General features: G+C 40.9%; 1 protein-coding gene across 10 annotated transcripts in view; it reads right to left on the bottom strand.

The window, feature by feature from the left end:
• Positions 1–18,421, bottom strand: part of AKT1 (AKT serine/threonine kinase 1) — a 161,438-nt gene that overhangs the window by 16,021 nt on the left and 126,996 nt on the right. For all 10 annotated transcript variants that reach the window (XM_089522671.1, XM_089522668.1, XM_089522674.1 and 7 more), the window contains 3 exons: positions 17,332–17,457; positions 10,315–10,443; positions 226–440 (listed from right to left, as the gene is read on the bottom strand). In XM_089522671.1, coding sequence (XP_089378797.1) covers positions 226–440; positions 10,315–10,443; positions 17,332–17,457 — 470 coding nt within the window. The remainder of the gene's footprint in view (positions 1–225; positions 441–10,314; positions 10,444–17,331; positions 17,458–18,421) is intronic.

Genomic DNA, 18,421 nt, shown 5'->3' with positions numbered 1-18,421 from the left:
CTGGGAGTTACAGTTTAGCATGGTAATATTTCCAAGCTCTTGTGTGGTACCAAAGAAGACAACCCTCTCAGATGAAAAGATTCCCAGCACAAGAAAACCATGTTGTGTTTTTATCTGTGCTTATGGACAACAGAGTGTCACTGGAACAAGCTCTGTTCCTCCAGAAAAACAATTAAAAAGCCTAGCATGCTCTTGTGTCAAAAAGCTGGAATGCTATAGTCTCACCTTTGCTTAGGATCCTTCTTCAGCAAACCCGATAGAAGAGATTTCGCTTCAGGCGACAATGTCCGTGGAAACCTAATCTCTTCCATGAGAATGAGTTCAAAAAGCTTCTCATGGTCTGAATTGTAGAAAGGGAGCCGCCCGCACATCATTTCATACATGACAACTCCTAAGCCCCACCAGTCCACTGCACGGCCGTAATCATTATCTTCCAGCACCTGCAAAAGCCAGAATGTCAGAGCTTCAGGTCAAAGGTCTCCCACTGATTTTTAAATGAGTCTGAGTCCCATTCATGTTACAGACATGTGTAGTCATTGGATTCAATCAATTAATCCTTCACACTCTGCCTTTTCTCCCAAGAGTGGGATTCAAGGTACCTTAAGGAATAAAAAGAAATGTAAGTAAAACCACATATGGTTAAAATCTACTAAAAGTTAAGACTAAAATAATATTTGCCTATAGAAAGAAAATCATATAAATAATTCATTTGAAAGCTAGATTAACAGACTATTAAGAATGTATAAAAACGGGAAAAATATGTGTTGGAGGTGTGGAAAAAGTATAGGAAGCTTGTACCATATGTGGTGGATGTGTTCAAAAATTCATAAATTTTGGACAGAAGTACATAAAAAAATAACTAAAATAATACAAATAGAATTTTCTATGTTACCAGAAGTGTACTTATTAAATATAGTAGAAGATAAGGAACTGAGGAAAAAAATCAAGCCATTATTATATTTAGTCATATCAGCGAGAATGACAATTGCAAAATTTTGGAGAAGGGAAGAACCACCGGGAATAGATCTTTGGTTAGAGAAATGTTTAGAGGTGATTGAAATGGATTTATTAACAATGAAGCTTAAAAGTGAGGAGGGGACAGAGGAAGATCCAGCATGGCTAAAACTGAATGAGATATACATAAAGGGATAATAGACACAAGGAAAACAAATAGAAATGGATGATAAATTATACTGTCTTGTAGTTGGTGCACGAAGAAGAAAGATAAAGGTATAATCTCAATAGATAAGCTAGAGAGGTGGGGGTATTCGAGAGACATAGGAGAAATGTGATTAACACTGTTGAGGAATAATGTAACTTAGCTGAGCAAGTAATGACAGATTAAGAGGCGAAATGGGGGGGAGGGGGAGCACAGAGTACAAGTATATAATAATTGGTCTGTTAGAACATAAATCTGTATACTCTGTTTTTAAATTATATATTGCAATAAAGATTATATATATAAAAAAAAAGAAAGCTAGATTAAAAGCAGTGTAGCGCTAAAACTGAAAACCTATTATATAAAATAATCACTTTCCAAATGCCTACTGAAATAAAGAGGACACTTTGCTACAAAAAGTTAGCAAAGGGGGAAGCCAACTTAGCTTCCCTTGGCTAAGAGGAATATCCGATGTTACGAAGAATGGCTTAAAAAATGGGGGCCCTTTAGCTAGGGGCAGGGACTAAACTCACAACATGCATCCAACTCTCCTAACCATGCCTGTTCTTGTGCTACTGTTGTTGTTGTGTGCCTTCGAGTTGTTTCCAACATACGGCAACTCTATTGTGGGGTTATCTTGGCAAGATCTGTTCAGAGGAGGTTTGTTATTGCCTTCCCATGAGGCTGAGAGTATGCAACTTGCCCAAGGTCACCCAGTGGGTTTCACAGACAAGCTGGGAATCAAACCCTGGTCTCCAGAATCTTAGTCCAACAATCAAGACCTTATGCCACACTGGCTCTCCTCTTGTACTACAATTGCTCTCCAAACCTGATCAGAAATTCAGTTTGGCTGCCCCACACTGAAAGTTTCTTAACCAAACTGGCCAAAGATCTGAAAACACTTTCAACATCATGCTAATGTTAGCTCCTCTTAAAACTGTCTCCATCAGCCCTGCCCCTCTACCTTAGGGGTAGTGAGGTCTCCTCTGTTGTCTCCTCTTCTTCCCCCACAGCCTTTTAGGTGTGTTGGGCTACAGCTCTGCACAATCAATGGCCAAATGGCTGAGGGTGATGGGTGCAACAGTCCTGCAAATGGCTGCAGTAAAACTACAATCCTGCTAAACAGCTTATTGTTGCAACCATGGCTGTGTCACATTGTTCTCCCCACTTCCTTACATCCTTATTCTTCAAAACAAATTCTTCCTTGTTTTTTCGCCTCCACCTGCAAGATAATTTTTTGTGGTCTCATGATTTTCCACATATGCAAGAAAGGTTTTTGTACAAATTGCAGAAATCGTAGCTGAAATATGATAAATATGATAATATGAAGCTTCGGACAAGGCATTTGTGTCTTTCCGATTTATCAGCCAGTTATTCTTTGCTAGCTGTGCACATGCTTTGCTTCACAAAGGGAAAAGACACTAGTGATGTGCAGATATTTTTATGCAAACCCCCCAAAACATTCAACCTATTTTTGTACTTTGTTGTTATGTGCCGTCAAGTCATTTCCAAGTTCTGGAGACCCTTATGTGACTTCAATTTGAATTACTGGGACCCTATTGTGGGGTTTTCTTGGCAAGATTTGTTCAGAGGAGGTTTCTCATTGCCTTCCTGAGGCTGAGAGCATGCGACTTGCTCAAGGTCACCCAAGGGCTGAGCTAGGAATTGAACCCTGGACTCCAGAGTCGTAGTCCAACACACTCAAACCACAACACCACGCTGGCTCTCTCACAGCAGTCCTTTCCAATCATTCTTCTGATTTCTTGACTCATCTCCAATGACTCCAATCACCATGCCCTGTCCAGATGAGAAATCTCATGGTGGTTAATGAATAGGGTGCTTCTATGGGTCAAGGCAGCCCAGCATATCAAGCAGTCTATGAAGCTCCACTGCAAGTCCCTTTTAGCTTGGAAATGCAAGCGCTACAAGCCCAAGGGGAGACTGGTATACCCTCCACAGGCAGCATGATCACATCACAAGTGCAGGGCACTGAACACACTAAAAGTCAAGACATCAAACTGTTATGATTTTGCTCTTCTCTGTTGTCAATCCATTCCACTGTGTCGCTAACTGCTCAGTACTCTGCTTTGTAAAGGGAGAGAGGCAAGAAAAAGAAGAAAAAAATTCTGCTGAAACCTGGAAGACAGCCTGCAGTGAAAAGGCAGAGGCTGCCAGGTATTGGATTACCCCACGCAGGTCTATTTACAGCATCTTCTGCCGTATGATTCGAACACCGAGCGACAGCTGGCTCTACAGCTGCCCCATATATGTAGAAGACCAACACAGCTGCTGGGTCTGCCAGGATTCCAGGAGCCAGCCTCATCATCCTTTATGAGCAATCGGGGAAGAAGGCAGGGGAGGGTTGGTACTTCATATGCCCAAGATTTGCCTGCTGCTATCAACCAGTCGTGCCCTTTCCCGGAAAGCGCTTGTTGCCCAGGCCCAGGTCCCTTTCAGCTGGCTCCATAATAGCTGGCCTCCCCGCTGCCCCCATCATAACAGATGTAGTGCTAAATGAACAACAGGAAAACTTCCTTTAAACAGGATCCTTTCAACAGGATCCAAAAACTTTTTACAAGGCAGTATTACAAGCTTTTTTTTACAAGGCTGTATTACTCCCAAATTTGTACAGTGCTCTTGGGATGACCCACACAGACTCGCCTGGGACGGGAGAAAGATTTGCAGCCAAGAGATGGTTTTCTCAATTTTATTTGTGAAAGTATTTGGCAGCAAGCTAAAAGGGGCAGGGCAGACATCATGGAAGATTACCCTAAGCATCATACTAACAGCTGTGCAATTCAACTAACAAGCAGTAGTTACTATGTGTGTATGTATATGTGCCTTCAAGTTGCCTGTCATGAATTTCATAGGGCTTTCCTAGGCAAGAAATACTAAGAGGTGGTTTTGACACTTCCTTCCTCTGAAATATTGCATACAGCACATGGCATTTGTTGATGTTATAAACAGTTACTTGTTGTTGTTTGCAGACCTTGAGTTGACCTCGACTCATGGCAACCCTGTGGATGAGACATCTCCAAAACCTCTCCTCAATCTCTCTGCTCAAGTCCTGAAGGTTCAGGTCCATGACCTCCCCGATTGAGTCTAGTCATCTAGCATGCAGTATTCCTCTCTTTCTGCTGCCTTCTACCTTTCCTGGCATCATTGTCTTTTCTCATGATGTGGCCAAAGTATGACAGCCTCAATTTAGTCATCTTGGTCTCCAGAGAGAGTTCAGGCTTGATCTGTTCTAGAACCCATTTGTTTATCTTCTTGGCTATCCATGGTATTTTCAGTACTCTTCTCCAGCACCATATCTTAAATGAGTTGATCTACTTCCTATTTTTACTGTCCAGCTCTTGCATCCATAGATGGTGATAGAGAATACAATGGCTTGGATGATCCTCACTTTAGTGTTCAGAGTTATGTCTTTAAGTTTAATGATCTTGTCCAATTCTTTCATAGCTTCTTGTTGTTGTATGCTTTCAAGGCATTTCCGACTTATGGCGACCCTAGGGCAACCTTATCATGGGGTTTCTTGACAAGATCTGTTCAGAGAAGGTTTGCCATTGCCTTCCCAAAGCTGAGAGAGTGTGACTTGCCCAAGGTCACCCAATGGGTTTCATAGACGACCTGAGGATTGAACTCTGTCTCCAAACCTGTAGTCCAACACTCAAAGTCAGCTATGCTGACTATTTCATAGCAGCCCTTCCCAACCCTAGTCTTCTTCTGATTTCTTGATTGCAGTCTCCATTCTGATCAATAATTGAACCAGGGTATGGGAAATCTTTGACTAAGGAAGAGGGCCACAGGATGATTTTTTGTAGATGTTCTGTGGTCACTGACTGGTTACAATTACAGTCCACCTTTCCTTTGATAAGCTCGAAGTGGCACACATGGCTGTGGTTTACCCTTCTCTGTCCATGGATGTGGCCCCCTTCCTCCCAGCTTCATCTTCACAACACAGCTGTGAATTAGGGTCACACTGTTCACGACTACAGCTGCAAGACAATGTAGCATTGTCAGGATCATAGAATCTGCCTTGCTTGCTAGCCATATATACTGTATATGCTTTTTTAATACTGGATAATGGGATATGCTACACAATTGGTGGGTGGAAAGATTATCTTCTTTGAGCTAGGCTAATGAACCAATGTGAGGGGAGAAAATATGCGCTGTGAGCTATCAAGATCAGTTCAATGGGGACACTTGGTACAGAGAGGAAAAAGAGAGGAAGTAGTCCTGGAAAGAAGAATCCTTTGCTTTGAAGATGAATGAGGGCTGAGCATGGGAAACACTTGTCCTTCTAATATACTGTGCAATCAAAAACCGCTTCAGTCCTGACAACATTGTTATAATGTGAACAAATTTAGTTTTCTGAATAAAGTTTTCTGAACCTGCTGAACTATGTGGTTTTTGAACTGAGGTTAGCCGGTACATGACAGGCAAGAGTTATGAATTATGTGATTCAAGATCGCTGACAACCCCACTAAGTGGGCAGAAACCAAATGGGGCAACATCCAGAATTGGCTCATCAATACAGTAACCACCCATTTTACTTCTAGCTATGGTGGTACAAAAGGTAAGAACTTCCATGAGCAATAGCAACTGCCAGGTAACTGGGGGCAACAGAGCAGCACCTCCACACTCCAACAGACATTGTTGAACTCTTCCTGGCTTCATACCCTCAAATGGCTTCATACAATGGTAAGAACAGCCCAGCTGATTTAGATCATGTGTGCCCTCCTACCCAGCGTAATGTTTCCAACAGTGCACATCAGTCATATGACTCTGAAGAGCATGAGCTAGTCGGGAAGCAGACACTAGTTTCACTTTTTAGCTTCTATTGTTTCTCTGATGTCATCATTGTTACTTGGGTCCACATTTTACTGATGATGTCATGACTACGTGCATCCAAAGAGCACCCTATATGGAAGAGAGTTACTGGCCTACATACCCTACCAATGTGGGGAAAGAACATATGATATATCCAGAATAAGGAATGATACTGATCACAGTCATGGAACTATATCAAGAGAACATTCCATATCAGGAGAACTGTTCTAAGTTTAGAACAGAGCAGCAAGGAATGAGAAAAACATAGTAGTTATTATCGGTATTATGGACTGTTCTCCAGGCGTGATTTACCGCAGTGAGCAGAGTTAAGTGGGGCGGGGAGAGAAGGTCATTTTGCTTAAAATAAGTGGCTTGTCAGGTTGGGAGCCAACAACGCCAACAGCTGTGTGAGAAGAATTTAGAAGAGAAGGGCACAACAGCTGTAAACACCACGGTGACTGATACATCTGACACATCAAAGCTGACATGGTGCAGTCCCTGCCACCCCTGTACCAAATTCCAACATGACCCTAAAACAACTATGCAGCAACTGTACAAACAGGCTCAGAAGCTGGGTTCCGATTACAAACAGATGCCAGGAACTCAACCCTGGCCTTTCCTCCCTGTTTCTCTTTTTTAAAAAGGCTGAGTGACTTCATGGGACAGAGGATGTTTGCTCGTGCATGATCTCTGGATAGAATGAACACTAACCCACTAACCAGGTGACAAAGGCCATTAGAACTTTACACGTATCACTGAATGCCCAAAACAAGATGGTGTCTGTGCAAGAAAGGAACCACACAACAGCTTTTGGGCAGTGAAAATGTATTCCCATACATTCACTGGGTGCATTCAGAGGGCTCCAAACACACATATTATATTATATTATATTATATTATATTATATTACAGTCATCCCTCCATATTTGTGGCTTTGATATTTGCAGATTTGATTATTCACGGATTTCATTAATATGTTCTCTCTAGGACTGTCTAGGTCCTCCAGTGCAACTCTGTGGTCAACTTTAACGAAAAGTTGCACTGAAAGACCATTTGTAGCTACTCCAGTGCCATTCTATGGTCAGTGTTTGTTGGACATTGACCACAGAGTTGGACTGGAGATTCCTAGAGAGGTGTCCTCTCAGGTAAAAACAGCGTTTTTGTTATTTGCAGTTTTTCCATATTCATGGGGGTTTTGTTCCCCTAACCCTAGCGAATATGGAGGGACAACTGTATATTATATTAATGTAACAGTTACGTTGTCTAGCCCACATTCTTGCAAACAAGCTAGTGAAATGTGGGCTAGACAATGTAACTGTTACATGGATTTGTAATTGGTTGACCGGACGAACCCAAAGGGTGCTCAACAATGGCTCCTTTTCATCCTGGAGAGAAGTGACCAGTGGGGTCCCACAGGGGTCTGTTTTGGGGCAGTGCTGTTCAACATCTTTATCAATGATTTGGATGACAGAATTGGGGGTATACTTATCAAATTTGCAGATGACACCAAATTAGGAGGAATAGCTAATATCCCTGAGGACAGGATCAAACTTCAGAATAACCTGAATAGACTAGAAAGCTGGGCCAAAGCTAACAAAATGAATTTCAACACAGAGAAATGTAAGGTACTGCACTTAGGGTGGAAAAATGAAATGAACAGATATAGGGTGGGTGACACCTGGCTGAATGAAACTACGTGTGAAAGGGATCTGGGAGTCCAAGTAGACCACAAATTGAACATGAGTCAACAGTGCAATGCGGCATCTAACAAGGCCAATACGATTTTAGGCTGCATCAACAGAAGTATAGTGTCTAGATCAAGGGAACTAATAGTCCCATTCTATTCTGCTCTGGTCAGGCCCTACCTGGAATATTGTGTCCAGTTCTGGGCACCATAATTTAAAAAGGATGTTGAGAAACTGGAGCGTGTCCAAAGGAGGGCAATCAAAATGGGGAAGTGTCTGGAAACCATGCCCTATGAGGAACGACTTAGGGAGCTGGGGATGTTTAGCCTGGAGAAGAGAAGGTTAAGAGGTGATATGATAGCCCTGTTTAAATACTTGAAGGGATGTCATATTGAGGAAGGAGCTAGCTTGTTTTCTGCTGCTCCAGAGACTAGGACCCGGAACAATGGATGCAAGCTCCAGGAAAAGAGATTCCACTTCAAGATTAGGAGGAACTTCCTGACAGCAAGGGCTGTTCGACAGTGGAACAAACTCCCTCAGAATGTAGTGGAGTCTTCTTCCTTAGAGGTCTTTAGCAGAGGCTGGATGACCATGGGTATGCTTTGATTTAGATTTCCTGCATGGCAAGGGGTTGGACTGGATGGACCTTGCAGTCTCTTCCAATTCTATGATTCTATATTATACATTAATGTATATCTCTCCTTTCTCTCGCTATAGGGACTCAACTCAGCTAACATCAAATTTAAAACACTACAAGTTAAAAACACTACAAAAGCATTAAAATGTAGATATAAAATTTAAAACAATGTAAAAAGTTGAAAATATTACACATTAAAAATATTAAAACGTATTAAAAACGCTATATAAACTTTGACATCTGAATTGCACAGCATTTAAAAGCCCAACCCTTGTCAGTTTGAAAAAGTGTGACAGTATAAAAATGTTTTTACCTGCCACTGAAAGGACAACAGGGATGGGGCCATCCTGGCCTCTCTAGGGAGGGGGTTCCAGAGCATGGGAACAGCTACTGAGAAGACCTTCTCCCTTGCTCCCACTAAATGAACCTGAAACAGTGGTGGGACAGAGGGAAGGGCCTCCCCAGAAGATCTCAAGACATAGAAAGGCTCATACAGGGAGATACAGTCCCTCAAATAACCTGGATCCTAGCTGTATAGGGCTTTATAGGTCAAAACCAGCACTTTGAACTGTGGCCAGAAACAGACTGGCAGCCAATGGAGCTCCTGAAACTAGGGAGTTGTGTGCTCCCTATAGCTAGCACCAATTAACAACCTGACTGTAGCTCCTAATCAAAATGTGTTATGTAGCTATTTTGTTTTTCCTTCCTTAATGTCTTTTCCGTGGCAATAAAATAATTTGGAAGGATAGGTGGGGAAAAATGGACTAATGGAAGATGTCTCCCCCTACCTTTAGGCCTGTCAAATTATTTGAAAGAGCTACGTGACTGCACAGTAGAAGCATAGGTTTGTGGTATTACCCCACTTTTGCAGATTCAGAAAGGTTCAGATTACAACTCAGCCATGGAGCTCATTTGATGGCCACAATCTAACCTCTCTCGGCCTAACTTCCAGGGGTGTTGTGATGCTAAAACGAGCATAGAGAAGAATCTTTAGCTCTTTAGAAGAATAAAAATATAAATGGGACAAAAATATAAACTGCCACAATATGCACTGATGTCCACTGAGTTATCTTCCAATCCTCTGGCTTATTTTTTAGTAGCAAAAGTCCACATTTGGAAAGTTTTTGCTGTCAAAGAGTTGTTCCTTTATCAATCTGCTAATTCCTGAGTCCAAGCTATGCAAATAGGGGTTTCAGACTATTAACAAAAACACGCTTGATTCTCAGTGGCACCCATTAAGTTCTATGGGCCAAATTAGGAACGTTGAAAGTCCAGAACAGAGTTGAGAAATCTGGTCATTAGCCCAAACCTAGGTCAGAGAAAGGATGCAGGCTCCTTGCTCTCCTTCACCCTTTATTTTCTCTCCTGTAAGTGAGTGACTGCCATGAAGTACTAAAGGGAAAAATAAAGCATAACACACAGTAACTTGCTTGTAGTCAAACTAAAACCTGTTCTTTTTGCCACTGTGCAAACTAGGCTTTGTCAGCAGGGATTTTGGGTTGCTGGCAATATACGCAGACCTTCATGCACGCACATAAACATTTTGCTAGTTCAAGTAAAGTCTCCCTTACTCGGAATATTGAAATGCAGAATATTTTTAAAAAACTTCTTTTCATGGGCTGAGATAATGACATCTTTGCTTTCTGATGGTTCAGTGTACACAAATGTTGTTTCATGCACAAAATTATTTAAAATATTGTATAAAATGACCTTCAAGCTATGTGTATCAGGTGCATATAAACACAAATGAATTTTGTGTTTAGACTTGGGTCCCATCTCTAAGATATCTCATTATGTACATATATGCAAATATAGGTATTTTGAAATCTAAACCATAAAAAACAAACAAGCAAACAAACAAAAAACCAAAATCCTCAACACCTCTGGTTCCAAGCACTTCAAGTAAGGGAGACTCAACCTGTACACAATAAAGACCCCAAACAATGTATTATAAAGTATATAAGATTTAGGGACTACACAATAAAGAGAATGCAACAGTACCTCTGGTGCAAGGTACTCTGGTGTGCCACAGAAAGTCTTCATCGTCGCTCCATCCTTGATCCCTTCTTTGCACAACCCAAAGTCTGTTATTTTTATGTGCCCATCTTTATCCAGCATTAAGTTTTCCAACTTAAAGAAAAAGAAAAAGATGGTTAGGTTACCACACATAATCTTCAAGCTGTCTGCAAAATATATTCCTATAAAACCCTTTTCCTCTGACCTTCTTCCCCTTTATGTTACTTTTTCACAGACAAAATATCACTAATAGGTAGCTTAAAAAAACAAACAAATAATAATAATAAAAGAATGACAAACTGCTGCATTCATGGGAAGCCTTGCAACAGTCTTGTCAGCAAGTCCAGAAGTATTTTCCAGTATTCTAGCCAGAGGACATTCTGAGGCTGAGTGAACAGCCCCAAAGGGCATGGCTGAGGCCACTCAATAAATCTGTAAATCAGATTTATAAATCAGGCTGGATTCAATAGCTCACTCTTTCAGAGCCAAAAGAGACAAGCAAAGAAAACCCATTAGTAGATCTCCTTTTCTATGTTCCTGCAACATTTCAGTTTCCTGATTTCATTCAAGATCATGGATGACGGTGGGGGCTAACCCTTTGCCCCTGCATCATTTCTCCCATTATAAATCAACTCCTGAAGCTGCTATTTGCCCCACTATAGAGGAAAATATATAGGTCTTTATACATTTTCCCCGCCAGAGCAAATACACGGGGTTTTTTTTTGGGGGGGGGGGGGACTTAAGACTTATAATTAGGAAAATGGCATAACAGGGTTAATGCCTCTGCGCACAGGTCATGAATCAAATCATGCCCCTCTGCCTCCGCTTTTTACATGAAAAAACAGTGCATCAAGTAAAAAATCACCCACTATTTCATTTGCAAGGTCTTCAGCACTGGATTCCACAATTGCCACCTTGTTTAGAGATTTCAACTTTAAAAAAAATCATAAAGATCTCCACTCACATCAGTGAAAGCTAGATATATTTAATATGTAGTGCAATCCTGCACTCATTTACTTAACCCTACTGAGTTCAGTAGGTCTTACTTAAAAGAAAGGTTTGTTTGTTTGTTTATTTATTTCCTGCCTTTCTCCCAATATTCACGGCGGCTAACAAAATATAAAAGAGTACAAATTAAAAGCAATACAAAGCATTATAAATGTAAATTTAATTAAAAACAAACAATTTTAAACATTTAAAAACATTACACATTAAAATTTAAAATATATTAAAATTTCTATACAAACGTCTATACAAGTACGCACAGCATTGCAGCCTTAACATGAATAAACTGTATCAATAAAACATTTCTCTTGAAGAAAGAAAGCTATTTTACAGATGGCACATAGGAGTTAAAACCCTCACAATCTAATGAGAAGAGGCACACAGCTTTCTCAAACACAGGAATGCCTCTTAGAAGACTACACCTGCTACTTGGAGATTTTTCACGAACTTACAATAAAAGATAACTAAAGACTTTAAAAAGTTTTTCAATTAACTGGGGGAGAGCTTAATTAAAGAGAGCATCTTACCGGCTAAGAAGAACATGTCAGTTACACACTGCAGCCTCAATATATCAACAGCTTATCTTAACTGTTGGTTAAATCTGAACTAATTTTACAGAAGAATTCTAAGATACAGCCATGTTAGTCTATAAAATCAGTATGTAGAGAGATCTTGTAGCACCTTTGAGACTAACTGAAAGAAAGAAGTTGGCAGCATGAGCTTTTGTAGACTTAAGCCTGCTTGCTCAGCACTTACAAGGAGAATCAGAGATGTATAAAAGAACACTTTAGAACTTATTCAAGAACATCTTAGTCTGCCCTACACCCCCATAACGGTTAAAATCCTGTCAAAATTCTTACCAATATAATCTTGCAAACCCCACAGACAGCCAGCATAGCTAGGCTGGCTGGGTAGGGGAATCTGGGAGCTGGAAGCCCTAAAGGGAACTTTTTCCTTGTTGCTATTGTTGTTGTGTGCCTTCAAGTCACTTTTGGCTTAAGACAGAGGACGTTATCAGACAAGGGAAATTGGAAGTATAATCCAATGGCAATCCGAACGCAATCATGGAGTTTAACGTTATTGGGTGATAGACTACCACACGCAATTTCGGGCAATGGGAAGTCAATCCGAACGCAATCATGGGGTTTCACGTTATTGCGTGAGAGGTGATCACACGCAATTTCGGGCAATGGCAAGCTATTTTCGGACAATGAGATGTCAGTTCGAACGCAATTTGAATTCACGTAAATTCGCTGAACTAGCAAATTCACGCGAATACGTTCTGGCCCCACTTTCTTTTCATTCAAAATTAAGGGAAATTCCTCCTGTGTGATAAACTCACTGAGGAGTTTTTTCTCTTTTCCTACTGCTTTCTTTTTGCTGAGCATTATTGCATTTTCCAATGAGTCAACTCATCTCAAAATATCTCCAAAGTACAATAGACTCAGTTTAGTTATTTTGGCATCTAAGGATAGTTTAGGCTTGATTTGCAGTAAGATCCACCCATTTGTCATTTTAGTGGTCCGTGGTATCTGTAGAACTCTATTCCAGCATAATATCCCAAGAGCTATGTTCTTCCTTTCAGCTTTCTTCACTCTCCAGCTTTCACAACCATATATAGAAACTGGAAATACTATGGTGTGGACTATTGTGATTTTGGTACTCAGAGATGTATCTTTAAACTAGAGCAGTGGTCTCCAACCTTTGGTCCTTCAGATGCTTTGGACTTCAGCTCCCATAATTCCTGACTGTTTTCTAAGTTGGCCGGGGCTTCTTTTAGGATCTGATGTCAAAAACAAATGGAAGACCAAAGTTTGGGAACCACTGAACTGAAGGATCTTATCTAGTTCATTGACAACCACTTTTCCAAGTCCTCATCTTCTGATTTCTTGATTATAGTCTCCATTTTGATTTATGACTCAGCAATCCTACCACTACTGACATGCCATAGTGGGGCTCTCCTTCATAGTTAAGAAAAAGATAATATTGTGTCTTACGAAGTAGAAAGGCACTATGACAGACATGCAATTGCCTTGGTTTTCACTGTCAGTTCCCTAGTCAGGGACTTGACATGGGTAAGTGATTAATTGGCAGTGACAACAGCAGCCTCAGTTGAAGGAGAAAGAGGAAACAGGGAAAACAATTGTGTGGGCAAAGAGAACAAGGAGTTCATGTGTGAGTTTGCATGTGTTTGTGTAAGTGGGGTGAACCGCCTCTTCACTACTTATTTCCAAGGCTGAGGAGGTGTATCCATGGCAGCCACCAATGACAATGCCAACATACGCAGGTGTTGAATGCAGCTGTCTGTCTTCCCTGAGCAAAATGCACAGCTTGGTTTTGTCAGGTATGGAGCAAAATACAAAGTAATAAAAGGGCAAAGAAGTGGGGTGGGGGGGTGAAGAACACACATTTGATAAAATGGGTTAGCAACCTTGAAAATGTATACCAAATAAAACCAAGCAAGATGCCGCCAGACATCTTTATCACTTCACCAGACTGACACAAGCTATCCCTCCTTGGAAACTTTAACACCTTGGGCAGTATGCTACTGGACTCCAACTCCTAAAAGCTCAATCTAATAGTGAGGAATACTGGAAGCTGGAGTTCAGCAACATCTGGTACACCAATTTGCAGTTCGTACTGGTGGTTCCATATGGCTCACAGTCTCCTTAAGTAAAGCTTGCAGTGGGGTGATTTAGCATGACTCTCAAAGTGGGATGTAATGACTTGATCTCTAATTCATCTGATGGGACATTGTAAAATTTGTTCTCTTGCCCTTCAGCTCATTTTGCCAGGCACTGAAAAATGTAGGTAGAATGACTGACAGAGCTGATGTATGATTAGCCAATCTTAATAAGGATTATGGAGTTATTTTCTATCAGGAGAGATGATCTGTCCATCTAAGCTAATACTGTCCACTCAGGCTGGAAGCAACTCCCTTGAGTTCCAGGAGAGATCCCTTCCATGCTCTCCATAGTTGAAATGCAAGAGACTGAAGCTGAGACCTTCTGCATGTGAATAAATTTTCAACAGGGTGGTTAAACTGTGGAATTCATGGTTACAAGATGTAGTTACATCTGCCTACTTGGATAGCTTTAAAAAATGGATTAATTCATGAAGAATGGGGCTACTAGTCAGGATGGCTATACATTACCTCCAGTACCAATGCCTCAGTATGTGAGTCACTGAGGAATGCAAGATGGAGTTGTGTTCAGGACTGTGGAGTTGGAGTCGGAAGCAATTTTGAGTGGAGTGGGAGTCAACACAAATGAACTGGCTCCAAAATAAAAAACTTAACATTGAACACCTAGTTTCCTGCATATGTACTTTCAAAGGAATTTAGGACTATATATATATGTGTGTGTTTTGTGTGTGTGTGTGTGTGTGTGTGTTCTATCAATCTAAGCAGCCTGATGAGTCACATGGTGGTGATGAAACACCTAATTTTAGTACAGTAAATTTGGCACTACAGTTGGCCCTCTATATCCTGCTTCTATGGATTTGTCCAACCACTGTTTGGAAATAATCACACACACACACACACACACACACACACACACACACACACACACAAATAATCCAAAAGGAAAACCTTGATTTTGCTGTTTTATGTAAGGGACACCATTTTACTATGCCGCTGTAAAAAATGGGACTTGAACATCCAGATTGTGGTATCCATGGGGGTCCCGGAACCAATCCTCAGCAGATACTGAGCATTTACTGTACTAATTAATCTATATTTGCCATGTATAACGGAGTCAAGAGTTAGAAAGTGGAAAAATAAAGATGTTAATGGCTACAGCTGCACTGCAGAAATAATGCAGTTTGATACTGCATTAACTACCATGGCTCAATGCTATGGAATTCTACTATTTGAAGTTTGTGGTGGCACTAGAATGCTCTGGCAGAGAAGGCCAAATACCTCCCAAAACTACAAATCCCAGAAATCCACAGCACTGAGCCATGGCAGTTAAAGCAGTGTCAAACTATTATTTCTGCAGTGCAGATGCAATCAGAATGGAAGGTTCAATGTACTGAGTCCACAGCCCTGGTTGCATTCCTGTTCTGCTGTCAGGCTTCCCATAGGCATGAGGTCACTCCATTAACAAAATGTGGACAAGATAGATTTCTGCTCCGACCCAGCAGGGCTCTTCATTTGTTCTTAAGAACAGACTCTGTTACATTTGTTCTTAAGAATACACTGTGTGAACTATGGATCCTATATCTATGTTGTGGGCTAATTTTAAGACATCGCATAGCTCTTTGTAAAAAATGTGGCTGGTATGGTTTTTTGTGGGTTTTTCGGGTTATGTGCCATGTTCTAGAAAATGTGAGCCTGGGAATGCAGGAGTGATTTGCATGTCTATTGTTCTGTGCTGATGGCTGGCAAATCACTCCTGCATTCCCAGGCTCACACAGTATATATACACCCAACTTTTTCCAGGCAAGCATTCTCTGAAGATGCCAGCCACAGATGCTGGCGAAACGTCAGGAAGAAAATTATCTAGAACATGGCCACATAGCCTGAAAAACCCACAAAAAACCATGGATGCCGGCCATGGAAGCCTTCAACTTCACTGTGGTTGGTATGTTTTAACTGGAAAAATTGCTTGCTCAGTATGCTGTGAATAATTGAAAGATAATATTTTTAAATCTATAGGCCTTAAAATTAAACCACATCAGACTGCAAAATGAAATGAAGAAGAAAATGTTTGGAGCCATTCCCCTATATAATTCTGTATCATTCATTTATGAAATAGTCTTTTTTCAAAGAGGTGCCTATATATACCTTAACAAATTTAAAATATTGTTATTGGGGTTTTTTTTTTTTTGTTAAAAGACAAATGATTATGCAAATAAACTTGCTGACAACCTAAGAATTTTGATTATACAAATAAACTGTCTCCGCTTAATTGGTATCAAAACCAGCTAAGCTTCATCCTGAACAACGATTTCCCCACACCAAGGTAGGGGACTGTAGCCTGACACATTGGACAGACGAAGCTGAGGAATCTGCGAGATAATCAAACTTCAGAATGACCTTAATAGATTAGAAAGCTGGACCAAAGCTAACAAAATGAATTTCAACATAGAGAAATGTAAGTTACTGCACTTAGGGCAGAAAAATGAAATGCACATACATAGGATGAATGAGACTACATATGAAAGGGATCTGGGAGTCCAAGTAGACCACAAATTGAACATGAGTCAACAGTGAGATGTGGAACCTAACAAGGCCAATGCGGTTTTAGGCTGCATCAATAGAAGTATAGTGTCAAGATCAAGGGAAGTAACAGTCACATTCTATTCTGCTCTGGTCAGGCCCCACCTGGAATATTGCATCCAGTTCTGGACACCACAATTTAAAAAGGATGTTGAGAAACTGAAGCATGTTCAAAGGAGGGCAACCAAAATGATGAAGGGTCTGGAAAAAATGCCCTATGAGGAACGACTTAGGGAGCTGTTTAGCCTGGAGAAGAGAAGGTTAAGAGGTGATATGATAGCCCTGTTTAAATACTTGAAGGGATGTCATATTGAGGAGGGAGCAAGCTTGTTTTCTGCTGCTCCAGAGATTGGACTCAGAACAATGGATGCAAGCGACAGGAAAAGAGATTCCACTTTAACATTAGGAGGAACTTCCTGACAGCAAGGGCTGTTCGACAGTGGAACAAACTCCCTTGGAGTGCAGTGGAGTCTCCTTCCTTAGAGGTTTTTAAACAGAGGCTGGATGGCCATCTGTCGGGGATGCTTTGATTTAGATTTCCTGCATGGCAGGGGGGTTGGACTGGATGGCCCTTGCAGTCTCTTCCACCTCTATGATTCTATGAATCTAATCCCTGGCAGACTCCCACTTGTAGCAGTTCCCTTGGGCAAGCAATACATGAAAAAATATTCCAAAAAAGTCACTTTTGAAATAATTGTGGAATTATTTGTAAATTCGCCACCATTATTTGTTAATTATCCTTCAGAACTCAACTTCACCTTCTCTCTACATACCTTTAAATCTCTATAAACCACATTCTTTTCTGAATGTAGGTAGTCCAATGCTGATACAATCTCAGCTCCATAAAACCGGGCACGGTCTTCGGAAAAGACACGTTCTCGTGACAGATGGAAGAACAGCTGAAAGGGCAAACACTTGTTAGAATTCAGTTTGCACACAACGGCTTTTTTTCATAAACCTGTACTACAAGAAGGGTAGAATGCAGGATTTGCATGCAGGAAGACCCCAATTTCATTCCTGTTTGACCAGGTAGCAAGCAACAGGAAAGGCCTCTTCTCTCCTGGAACCCTGGTGCTGCCAATCAGGACAGACATCACTGGGGTAGAGAGACAAATAATTTGATGCACAAAACATCTTCTTGTAAACTCTTTCAAACACCTTCAATTCACACAAACAAACAATAAAAAATGTGTGCCTCAGTCAGAGATCCTGAACTATAGTTTGCCAAACACACGGAACTCACCAATCTGGTTCTTATCCCTTCACATCAATTTTGGATAGGCTTACTTCAACATACATAGGCTTGTATGTATGGAAGTACATATAAGCAGGACTGCATCCTTTTTCCACTAAAGAAATACACTAAGGTAATTCAAATTGTTGTGATTGTTGTGTGCGTTCAAGTCGTTTCTGACTTATGGCAATCCTAAGGAAAACTCATCATGGGGTTTTCTTGGCACAATTTGTTCAGAGGAAGTTTGCCATTGCCTTCCCTTAATGCTGAGAGCATGTGACTTGCCCAAGCTCACCTGGTGGATTTCATGGCCGAGCTGGGAATTGAACCCTGGTCTCCAGAGTTGTAGTCCAACACTCAAACCACTACACCACAGTGGCTCTCAGTTCAAATTACACACTTGCAAAAAGTCAATTTTTGCATGTGAAGATAACTGGTGTCAATTGGCTCATTATTTGGTAAAGCTTGCATGGTTCATTCTGGCGTTGACACTTGTTAAAACTTTTTTTAAAGCTTTAAAGCAGCCATTCCCAACCTGATACCCTCCGCTGTAAAGTTTGGATTGTAATTCCCAACAGCCCTAGCTAACATGGCTAATATTGTAGGAAGGTGGGAACTTCAGCTTCAGT

Source organism: Sceloporus occidentalis, unplaced genomic scaffold, assembly GCF_023333645.1.
Source record: "Sceloporus occidentalis isolate IW3139 unplaced genomic scaffold, rSceOcc1.0.p SCAF_4, whole genome shotgun sequence".
Taxonomy (NCBI): Eukaryota; Metazoa; Chordata; class Lepidosauria; order Squamata; family Phrynosomatidae; genus Sceloporus; species Sceloporus occidentalis.
Note: the sequence above shows the minus strand (reverse complement) of the source record. Positions and strands in the feature narration are given on the sequence as shown.